This window comes from Malaclemys terrapin, chromosome 13, assembly GCF_027887155.1.
Source record: "Malaclemys terrapin pileata isolate rMalTer1 chromosome 13, rMalTer1.hap1, whole genome shotgun sequence".
Lineage (NCBI taxonomy): Eukaryota > Metazoa > Chordata > Testudines > Emydidae > Malaclemys > Malaclemys terrapin.
Genome location: NC_071517.1, coordinates 35,576,197 through 35,588,375, shown reverse-complemented (window position 1 = coordinate 35,588,375; position 12,179 = coordinate 35,576,197). Strand labels below are relative to the sequence as shown.

The following is a 12,179-nucleotide window of genomic DNA, read 5'->3' as shown; positions in this document are numbered from 1 at the left end:
TGGAACCACTTAAATCCTACTTTATTTAATAAAATCACTTTTTACTTCTGAATTAACTCAGAATATGTATTAATACCTGGGGGAGCAAACAGCTGTGCATATCTCTCTATCAGTGTTACGGAGGGCAAACAATTTATGTGTTTACCCTGTATAAGCTTTATATAGGGTAGAATGGATTTGTTTAGGTTTAGACCCCATTGGGAGTTGGACATCTGAGTGTTAATGACAGGGACACTTCTGTAAGCTGCTTTCAGGTAAACCTGCAGCTTTGGGGCAAGCAATTCAGACCCTGGGTCTTTGTTGGAGCAGACAGCAGTGTCTGGCTCAGCAAGAGAGGGTGCTGGGCTCCCAAGCTGGCAGGGAAAGCAGGAGCAAAGGTAGTCTTGGCACATCGGGTGGCAGCTCCCCAGGGGGTTTCTGTGATCCAACCCATCACAACATGATCAGGGACAATTAGGAATTAGTAAGCAAACACCATTCCTCTATACAGTTAGGTACAGAGATCCACACTTCACTCACTTCCTTATATGAATCCGTACTATGAAACCACACCCCTCCATTCATAAGTGGTCAAGTCATTCATAAGTACATTGCATGGCAATCAAGCTATCACCCGTCTCCAAGCACTGACCCCATCCAAATCAGTGAGCCCCATCCCCATCCCCCACAAGCACATTCATAAAGGCACTATTCCCCCTCTTCTATTGGGCCTGGAAGTCCATGATATGGGAGCGCAAAGCATCCCTGACTTCTGTTGCCCAGGTGCATCTGGCACCAGCTATGGTAGGTGCACTGTCTGGCTGAGTGTACCAATTCAGCCACCCCTCACTGTCATAGATCCATTCAGGGGGAAATGGCTTCACAATGATTGCGAAGAGCACAGCAAGCCACAGTAATATGGACAGCATTGATGACATTGACATCCAAGTGGGTCTGTACACATCTCCAATGGGATTTCCATCTGCCAAAAGCACATTTAACAACCATTATGTGCCTGCTAAAAGTGTAATTAGACCTTTGTTTCCCAGGGCTTCTGAAATTTGTGTACAGTTTCAAAGCCGAGTCAAAATGGTGGGGAGAGTAACTCCATTTATGACAATATCATTTGGTGTGAATAGTGTCCCAGCCTGTCCATGAATGTAGACTCTTGATCAATGAAAAAAACTCTGCCATCATGAACTCTCTGTGCCCTAGTTTAAAGATGCTACTTTGTTTAAAACACATGCTGTGGGTTATCGACTTTGTTGCTTACTCAGTTTAACCATCCTGCAAGTATCCCTTTTAAACAGAATTAAACAGGGTTGCAATAGAGTGACTGGATTTGAAATTGTGCAATTATTGGACAAAGTTAATGTTCCCCACCCTGGTTTAAAGCTAAGTTTCCAGCTGGGGTGGTCAAGTATGTTCTGCTTGAAATATTTCAAAGGAAAATTGGGTTTTCAAAATATAATTTTCTTTGAAAAACTTTTTTATTGTTATTATTTCAGCTGAAATTGTTTAGTTCTCAGATGCCATAAACCAGAAATATCATCCAATAACACCACAATTTCAAACCCATTTGCTCTATTGCATATTTATTCCTGTTTCAAAGGGATACTTACAGGATGGTTAATCTGAGTAAGGCACAAAGTCGATAGCCCGTTCCCCTCGGTCGCCTCCGAGAGCCGTTCTACCTTCAAACCTGACTGGGGAAGCAGCTCAGGTCCCCCATTTCCTCTCCTTCACCTGCCCGCCCCCCCAGCTGAAGAATTGGGAGGGCTTTTGGCAGCAGTGAAGGGGGATGTGGGAGGTTGAGACCTTTCCCAAGTGTCCCCCAGCGACTAGTGGGGAAGCCCCAAGATGGCAGCCCTGGGAAGGGAGCAGATCTGCAGCCCCTTCTGACTGAATCCCCCAACTCTCCCCAGCCAGCAGCTTCCCCCGCTTTTGTGCCTCAGACCAGCTTGGCCAGCCTCTATGGCCCTTTGAATCATCAGCCTCCAAGGCTGCCAGGGACAGGGCGGCTCTGGATGGTGGCTCTGATGAGATGTACACAAGGCCACGGGGAAGTGGGCTGAGGCCCAGAGGGGTGAGAAAGGCTCACCGAGGGCACCGAGGGAAGTTCCCCACCCTTGGCATGAGCATTGTCAGCTTGTCCTGCTGCTGCTGCCATGCTGTAATTAAATAGCCTGGCTGCAGAACTGGCTCTGAACTGCTCTGAGCTGCTCAAGAGATGAACAGGCTCCATCCTGCTTGTGGAGCTCACTTCATCTCTAACCATGGCCCCCGCTCTGAGTCATTCTCCTCCCTGTGCCCAGGCCACTGAATGGGGCGGGAGTGACTTTCGGGGGCCAAGAGGTGAGAGGCCCTGGGTCTTGCCCTCAATCTCCTGAGCCTAATACAGCCTCTCACCTGGTCCTCATCATCTGGGAAGCTTCCCCCAGCATGGAGAAGGCTAGGACCAGCCCAGCCTGGCTGATGGACAGTGGTGGGTCATAGATGGCCAGCTGCACCACCTGCAGTTAGGATCTTCTCTGCCCTTTGGAGAAGATATCTCCAAATCCTTAAAAGTTACAGGGCACGAGCCTTTGTCAGATTGCCCAGAGCCAGGCTTCAAACCCTTGGGCAGGGGTGATATCGTCCTAGAGTAGCCCAGGGGAAGGTAAGATTCCTGCTGTAGCCAAGGCAGCTAAATGCCCTTGAGAATCTTTGGGGTCCCATGGCTCAGGGAAGCCCCTTCATTATCAGGTCAGAGGATCTGAGGCCTTTAAAGGCTCTTTATGGAGCAGGATTCACTGCAGGGGCTATGACATGCTGGGAATTTATCTGTGTGTGTGACCATGGCACACTCTGGGGTGTAGCTCACACAGACCATACAGGACCCTCTGCTAGTCCAGCAGAGAGATCTCCTGTGGCTCAGAGGCTAGAGGCTTGGGGCTGATTCAGGTCCCACTTCCCTCCCCACTGACATTGCCTCCAGGCTTTTGTAGGGTACAGTAATGAAGGGAGCTGATCGATTGCCCTGGATATGTCACATCCCCACGTGGGTGATGCTGCTACAACCCCGAGAGGGCCAGCAGCAATGCCCCCACACATGGCCAGGAAAATAGCCTGCAATCATGGGTAAGTAAAACCACTGCCACATAGAGATACCATCAGGGATTAAACCTGGGCCCTTCAGCATGAGCCTATGGCACCCTTCTATTCAGGAAGCCATGGAAGTCTTTGCTTGCAGAGACCCTTTCTCCATTCCCACTGTCAGACCATTGCACTTGGTGACAAGTGAAGGAGCAGGAGAACTCCTAAGGACTGCACTGTTGGGTTTCACTGTGACGTCTCTGGGTTCCATTTACAGAGAGTTCTATTGAGGACATTTTTCTTCTCTAATCCAGTGTCTCTCTTCTCCCAGATTATCCTCCAGTGAAGCCACCCTGCAGAATATGGCAGAGCAGTTTGGTGATGGGTTGGAGGAGTCAACATCTAGGTGTGCAGCAGCTATAGTGCCTGGATGGACACTAAGCCAAAACCTGCAGCCCTAATATCCCAGGCTAGCCTCCCACTGATGGCAACAGCAGTTTAGATTTCATAACTAGCTGATGACACCTGGGACATAGACAGAGGACTCAGATATGCCGCAAACCAATGGCAAACTCAGCTCCAGACAAGAAGGGAAGGATGTAAGTGGCAGAGCAACACTGGGACATCTGGTGAGCTGCTGCAGTCAAAGCAGTCACAACCAGAAGAGATAAAATGGGAACCTCTTTGAGGTAGCTGAGAAACAGCAGTTTGGCAGCTAGATCATTAGCAATATTTATGGAATGAATCCCAAAGGCTTTTTTTCTGTGCAATGAAGTGTATAAAACTTGTCTCTTTACTATCACACTAAACTTGAAAATAGCCTTGTATAACTTTAGGAAGGGGTTATCAATGTCGCAAGGCACTTTAGGAGCTGGAAGTCTCAGATTCTTAGAATCACAGAACCATAGAGTTAGGAGGGACCACAAGGGTCATCTAGTCTAACCCCCTGATCAGTCCCTAGGTCTATGCTTCTACCACCTGAGCTCAACCAAACAAATGCCTCAGGTGGCAGCAGCAGTAAGATCTATCCTCTTTGTGGACTAGCCACCGGAGAGGGATTTAATACATGCGGTCAAGGACATAGCAGGGCATGAGAGACACCTTGCAGAGTTGCCTGTAAATGCTGCCCTCATGGAGAAGCACATCAGGGTACTGTGGGCTGGGCAGGAGCTGCATGCCTCCAAACCTGCCCATGCTGAGGCTCCAGTGAACTCTGTTCCAGATCTTGAAGGAACCTCAGTGCAATTGAGGAGCTAGATGGTGCCTGGAGTCTCACCTCCCTCCCCCAGCAACACAGATGAAGCTGTTTGCAAATATGTCAATGGTCATCTCCTGCAACACTCTCATTTAGTTCACCGAGGGCATGTCTATCTGAACATTCACACATGGGGGCAGCGAGAGAGGCTCACACACCATAAAGGGGAAAGCCCCCCGCCCATCTCAGCTCATATGAGTGAGGGAGGGACAGGGGCTCAGACCCCCCTAGAGGGGCAAGGGCCCCTCAGATCTGGGCACACACATGGCAGGGGAGCATGTGGGGCTTAGAGGTGCCTATACCCCTATTCTCACCCAGTCCTCCTGCCACTCACTCCCACATCCCCCAGCCCAATGTCACACCCCTCCATTCACCCTCACACCTCCCTAACCTGAGCCCCCAAACTCCCTCCCTTCCCCTACCATCCATCCCCATTTATCCCCTTCCCATAATCCCTCACTGCAGTCCCAAATCCTTCTCCCTCATTCCCCCACTCCTTTGCCCCCCAATATCCCTCCCCTCCCAGGAACAACTCACACATCTAACTCCCCCCCCCACAAAGACTTTGATTACATTCCCCCCCCAAAATAAAATTGCTACCTGGGATTCAGAAATTGTAGCATCCTCCAGCTACTCAGCCCAAAATACCTTTTGACATGGGTGGGAGCTTGTCATTAACTTATCCTTAGTTATAAGAACATAAGAACGGCCATACTGGATGAGACCAATGGGTCCATCTAGCCCAGTATCCTGTCTTCTGACAGTGGCCAATGCCAGGTGCTTCAGAGGGAAAGAACAGAACAGTTGATCAAGTGATCCATCCTCTGTCACCCATTCCCAGCTTCTGGCAAACAAAGGCTAGGGACACCATCCCTGGCCATCCTGGCTAATAGCCATTGATGGATCTATCCTCCATGAACTTGTCTAGTTCTTTTTTGAACCCTGTTATAGTCTTGGCCTTCACAAAATCCTCAGGCAAAGAGTTCCACAGGTTGACTGTGTGTTGTGTGAAGAAGTACTTCCTTTTGTTTGTTTTAAACCTGCTGCCTATTAATTTCATTTGGTGACCCCTAGATCTTGTGTTATGTGAAGGAATAAATAACACTTCCTTATTCACTTTCTCTACACCAGTCATGATTTTATAAACTTCCATCATATCCCCTCTTAATCGTCTCTTTTCCAAACTGAAAAGTCCCAGTCTTATTAATCTCTCCTCATATGGAAGCTGTTCCATACCCCTAGTCATTTTTGTTGCCCTTTTCTGTACCTTCTCCAATTCCAATATATCTTTTTTGAGATGTTGCGACCAGATCTGCACACAGTATTCAAGGTGTTAATTGGAGGGTGAGTTCAGAACCAGTAGTCTCAAGGAGGTCTGCAATTCATCCAGTCATTAATTCCTCTCAGTTTAACAGTTCAAAAAAGCAGAAGGAAACTGTTTCTTTGAGGAGTTGTACATTGGGAAGCCCTCAGTCAAATGACCCCAAATCTGGATCACTAATGCCCCCCTAGTCTCCCAAGAGGCACAACAAATTTCAAAGCAATCCAAGTAACCATCCACATCTTAAAACATGCACACTGTAAGGAGTGAACATTTTCTTAAATGCCATTCTCAGTTTGGGTCCCCCACATTTTTAGTTAATTCCATGCACTACCTTGAGTAAAACTCAACAGATTTAGACCATTTTGAGCCGCATCACACCAGTAATTTGATTTTTTGCTCTGAGCCAAAAAAAAAAAAAAAAACCACTCTGGAAACTTTTTTATCTTCGCAACCCCTAGCTCAGATGTCCCCAAATTTGGGTCACTAACTCTGCTTTGCAGCTTCCTGAGGCACATCACAATTCAAAGGAATTAGACTGAATATATTGATAGAAAAGTTGACCTTTGAACGGAATACATGACACAACCTTAGTTATAGTGGTGCTGGGATGTCACTATAACAATAATCTGTTCCTTACTGACTGGGTACAGATCTCACAGATTTCTGTCTGTTAACCATGATCTTGGATTATTCTATGAGCATTAAAATAGGATTGTGCTGTTAAGCAATGAGAATCTCAGATAAAGGAACAAACATAAAACTAGGCACCACAGTGCAGATATTCAGCTTATGTACATTGGAAAAGCACCATAGGATGATGCCAATATCTACCAGCTGGACATCTGGCCTAATTGACTTTAATGGGGCTGATTTATTAAAGCTCGGGATCTGGCTTCATTGACACCAATGAAGCCACAGCTGATTTACACCAGCAGGGATCTGTCCCTTCATATTTGTTCCATCTCTCTGACACATCTACAACCAGTGTGAATTAAACATTTTAAAAATGTCATGCAGCATTGCACCTGAATCCTAATGAGCCTTTTAGTTTCGTGTTGCCTGTAATAAGAAAAAAAATGTAATTGCTAAGAAAGAAAGAAAGAAAGAAAGAAAGAAAGAAAGAAAGAAAGAAAGAAAGAAAGAAAGAAAGAAAGTTGGTCCATTCATCACAATAGAAGTTGAATATCAGGGAGAGAGAATCTCCACAACACTGAATTCCTCCAAAGTTCTGTCCTAGTGGGAATGAATCACTCCCCCACCATTAAAAGTTACACTCTTGTAATTAATCCCATGAGACAAAAACTAAGAAAGTTCTGACTGGTTAGGAACCTTTGTCTGTTCCATTCCGATTCTGAGGCAAAGAATATGGATTTGAAACCATGTAATGGAGCAGATCTCTAGCAGGTGTAAATCAGCCATAGTTCCAATGAAATCAATGGGCTGTATTCCAAGCTGCTGTAAATCAGCCATTTTTTCATTGGAGTCAACAGGACAAATCCTCAGCTAGTGTAAATCAGCCGTAGCACCATTGAAATCAAAGGGCAGAGGGCTGGTCCACACAAAGCCCCCAGTTCCAACTAAGATACGCAACTTCAGCTACGTGAATAACGTAGCTGAAGTCGAAGTATCTTAGTTCGAACTTAAAGGTACTTACCGCGGGTCCACACACAGCAGGCAGGCTCCCCCGTCGACTCCGCCTACTCCTCTCGCAGAGCAGGATTACCGGCGTCGACGGCGAGCGCTTCCGGGATCGATTTATCGAGACTAGACAACACGCGATAAATCGATCCCAGAAGATCGATTGCTTGCCGCCAAACCAGCGGGTAAGTATAGACGTACCCAGATACTCATTGGGCATAAATATCCCTAGTTCTCTGAAGTCAATGGAACTGTATCAGTTTACCCCAGCTCATGGTCTGGTCCTTAGTTTTTAATGTTTGCATCTGGGTACCTCTTAGTGATCTACTTCTAACATGCAGGGCAGCCTCAGCTGTCGGCTCCTCTGGTGGCTGCATCCCAAGAACTTTTTTTCCCAAGAAAAAATTCTCTGCTCCCCCAGTGGTAATTATGTGGAGTTAGTGAAGAAACAGGCTATTCCAGGTCAGGTGGGCTTCTGGTGCCACTAGACTTTTAGCCATTGTATGTCACATGTTTGTGCTACAAATCAATGTATTTGCAATCCCTTTGGGACACCCTTTGTGCCTCAGCCCTTCCACGTTTTTAGCCAAGTGTTCTTCCAGGGATGCTGCCATCGTGTGCAATCCAGGGTGGGTGCTGTTCCCCTCTGCAGAATTAGGCTTAGTTAAGGCAGGTTGTCAGCATAGTTTGTTCCTGAGGTGTGATCAGAGCTGGGCTGACAGCCCTGGAGACCAGATTCAGCTATTTAGCCCTGGAGCAGGTGCATCATGGGCTGTGACCCTGTCTGAATCCTATACAAGTCAGGATCAGCTGGGTGGGGCTTTTTAGTCCCTCATCCTATTTAGTCCCTCACCTCTCAGCCAAGCCTGCCCAAGGAGGGGAGCAGGGAGGGCTCATCTGAGAACTGGATCCCTGTCTTCTAGGAACTGCAGAGAGACCCAGCAACACAGGAAATCAAGCAAAGGACACAAATGACTGCTGGATAATACAGTGATGCGTTCCTGATAGATAGATAGATAGATGGATGGATAGACACCAATGATTCCTAGCATTGGAGACTGAAATGCTTCGCAATTTGGGAAAAAATCCACAGAGACTAACACAGTAAGTTTGCTCTTTCAATTAAATATGTCAGGATATTAATATACAGGGCAATTTTAAGAATATAAATATGAATTACAAATAGAACTCTGTTAGATGTTTGCAGGGCCGGCTCCACGGTTTTGGTTGCCCCAAGCAGCCAAACAAACAAACAAACAAAAAAGCCGCGATCGTGATCTGCGGCGGCAATTCGGCAGGAGGTCCTTCGCTCCGAGCAGGAGTGAGGGACCGTCCGCCAAATTGCCGCCAAACAGCTGGACGTGACGCCCCTCTCCGAAGTGGCCGCCCCAGGCACCTGCTTGCCAAGCAGGTGCCTGGAGCCGGCTCTGGATGTTTGCTATCAATTCAAACATCTAGAGTCTGTCAGAATTTTTTTTATCAGAAAAAATGAGTTTTCAAATAAGTCCCAAAAATCCCCAAATTTTGGCAACCAATAAAAATAATTTTCAGCTAAAAATGGCAGCAAATTGAAAATTTTCATTCTAAATTCACCCCCCGAAAATGTTTTTTTCAGTTTTCATATATGAAGATAGCTGAGGCTTTCTATGAAAATTTGATGACCATGACTTGAGGATTACAGTAACTCAGCCAGAGGTTAGGGGTCTATTACAGAAGTGGGTGGATGAGGTTCTGTGGCCTGCAGGAGGTCAGAATAGATGATCATGATGGTCCCTTCTGACCTTACAGTCTATGAGTCTATGATTAATTCAAAACCCAATTAATTGAAAATCTCAATTTTCTTTCGAAAACAATTTAAGCAGAAAATTGGAAACTTACAGTTAAGAAAGAGTGGGGAACACTAATATTGTCCAATAATACTGTAATTTCAAACCCATTCATTCTATTACATCCATTTTCATTTCAGTATCAAAGGGAAGCTGTGGGTTTGTAAAACTGAGTAAGCAGCAAAGCTGATAGCCCCCAGAATATGTTTTATATAGAATAGCACCTTTACACCAAGGGTCAGAGTTGAACCAAGTAGTCAAAGCCTGTCTATCCTGACAGAGAGGATAGATCGCTATAGAGGGGTCAATAGGATTAAAACACAGAGCTCCTGATCTAGCACCATATCCAGTGTACAACACTTCTATCAGCTGAGCACAAACGCTGTAAATAATAAAACACAGCCCATTCCTGAAAGAGTCCTAGTAGACAAGGCAGACAATAGGTGGGAGGGGAAACAGAGGCACAGAGAGAGGAAAAAGCCTTGTCTGAGGGCACAGAGAAGGTCTGGCGGAACCAAGAAGAGAACCCAAATCTCCTGAGTACTACTGAACCACTCAGCCAGACACAGAGTTGCAGAGGGAAACAATACAACCCAGCAGTAACTGAGTGATGCTGGGATTTGGTGCCATAAATCAACATGTAATCAGGTGGCAGGCCATCTGGGTGGTGTTGGGCAGGACTCATTACAGACAAGCTGCCACTTAGGATGCTGGGGGAGTCGGTCGCATTTCCCTGGCAAGTGGAAATCAGGATGTGCTGGCATTTTAGTATTTTAAGCTACACCTATAATACGAGCGGGGGTGTGAGTCCTTTGCTCATGTACCTGTGCTAGCTCTTATCAAGTATAAACAGCAGTATAGCTGCGGCAGCACGGGTAGTGGCAGCAGAGGCATGGGTGAGCCATGCCAAGTACATACCCACTGGTTTTAGGCAGATTTGTACTAGTCTCAGTCATGCCTCTGCTGCTGGTACTCATGCTCCAGAGGCTATATTGCTATTTGTATTCACGCTAGCTCACAGAGAGCTAGTGTGAATGTGCGTACATGAGCAGGGGAATCCAACCCTGGCTCATAGTGTAGACATAGCAATAGTTTCATGCCCAAATTGTGAGCCTAGTGTTTATAGCACTAGGACAACCCTCCAGTGCGGAACAGATGGATTGGTGTAGTACTTTGTTCCTTCTTTCATACTGCACCTTTATCAAGCCATATCTTGGGCAGAAGGTGTAAACTGACGCAGCTCCATTGACTTTAAGGGAGTTATGCAAATTTACCCTAGTGTAATAATGCACTGGTCTAGTGGTCTGATTGTCGGAGTCAAGAAGCACTCACCTCTCCTAAAAAGCAACAGAGGGTCCTGTGGCACCTTTAAGACTAACAGAAGTACTGGGAGCATAAGCTTTCGTGGGTAAGAACCTCACTTCTTCAGATGCAAGTAATGGAAATCTCCAAGGCAGGTATAAATCAGTGTGGAGATAACGAGGTTAGTTCTATCAGGGAGGGTGAGGTGCTCTGCTAGCAGTTGAGGTGTGAACACCAAGGGAGGAGAAACTGTTTCTGTAGTTGGATAGCCATTCACAGTCTTTGTTTAATCCTGATCTGATGGTGTGAAATTTGCAAATGAACTGGAGCTCAGCAGTTTCTCTTTGGAGTCTGGTCCTGAAGTTTTTTTGCTGTAAGATGGCTACCTTGACATCTGCTATTGTGTGGCCAGGGAGCTTGAAGTGTTCTCCTACAGGTTTTTGTATATTGCCAGGTGACTTCAGTTCACCGCTCCTAGTGAGCTGAAGTGATAAGTGTTGTCCACCTTTGACATTCACACCTTGAGATATTACAGAGAGAGAATCAGGGTCATTCCATCTGTCACTCTAATCTGACCATTGCCCTTCTCCTTCCCTCCACAGGCAGGACATCATGTACTGCGAAGGAAAATGTCCAACCGAACCATTGTGACTGAGTTCCTTCTCCTCGGATTCTCTGAGGTTCGTGAGCTGCAGATTTTGCACTTTGTGGTGTTTCTAGTAAGTTATCTGTCAGCCCTGGTGGGAAATCTTCTTATCATCATGGTTGTAGCCCTCAACAACCAACTTCAGACCCCCATGTACTTCTTCCTGGTGAATCTATCCATCCTGGACATTGGCTCCATCTCTGTCACCATCCCCAAATCCATGGCCAATTACATATTGAACACCAGGTCAATTTCTTATACTGGGTGTGTTGCTCAAGTCTTTCTCTTTGTCTTCTTCGCTGAGGCTGACTTTGCTTTCCTCACTGTAATGGCATATGATCGATATGTTGCCATCTGCAAACCACTGCACTATGAGACTGTGATGAACAGGAGAGCTTGTGTCCAAATGGCAGCCAGTGCCTGGATCAGTGGTATTCTCTACTCTGTGCTACACACCGGGAACACATTTGCATTGACCTTCTGTGGAGGCAACATGGTGGATCAGTTCTTCTGTGAGATCCCCCAGCTACTCAAGCTCTCCTGCTCTGACTCATATCTGAGTGAAGTTGTGGTTCTTGCATTCAGTGTGTGTTTACTCTTAGGCTGCTTTGTTTTTATCATTGTGTCGTATGTTCAGATCTTCAAATCAGTGCTCAGAATCCCCTCTGAGCAGAGCCGTCATAAAGCCTTCTCCACCTGCCTTCCTCACCTCACTGTGGTCTCCTTGTTTGTTTTCACTGGTGCCTTTGCTTACCTAAAACCCACCTCCAGTTCAACATCTGCTCTGGATCTCATGGTGGCTGTGCTCTATTCCGTGGTCCCTCCCATGATGAATCCGATCATCTACAGCATGAGGAACAAGGAGATCAAAGGTGCGCTGAGGAAACTGACTGAGTGAACATTATCCACCAAAAATAAAATTTCCAGATTTTTCCCTTTCTGTGCGTCTTTACAGGTATAATCAGCTGATGGAATTATTGTCTCCGTGGGAATCTAATGTGCTATCTGTTTATGCAAAATGCTGTGTTTCACAGTAATAATAAGCGAAACTGAGTTCATTGAAGTCAGTGTCGTTACTCTAGATTTACACTTATGTAAATTGGATAAGAATCTATCTATCTATCATAAATAAAT

At 46.1% G+C, this 12,179-nt stretch overlaps 1 protein-coding gene across 1 annotated transcript; it reads left to right on the top strand.

Moving 5' to 3' along the window:
* The first annotated feature begins 11,028 nt into the window (after positions 1-11,028).
* LOC128847847 (olfactory receptor 14A16-like) lies at positions 11,029-11,943 on the top strand. The gene has a single exon (XM_054047574.1). It carries the CDS (start codon positions 11,029-11,031, stop codon positions 11,941-11,943), a length of 915 nt encoding a protein of 304 aa, XP_053903549.1.
* The last annotated feature ends 236 nt before the right edge of the window (positions 11,944-12,179 follow it).

Coding starts and splice junctions, on each gene's coding strand:
- LOC128847847 (XM_054047574.1), top strand. CDS start 11,029: ATGTCCAACCGAACCATTGTGACTGAGTTCCTTCTCCTCGGATTCTCT.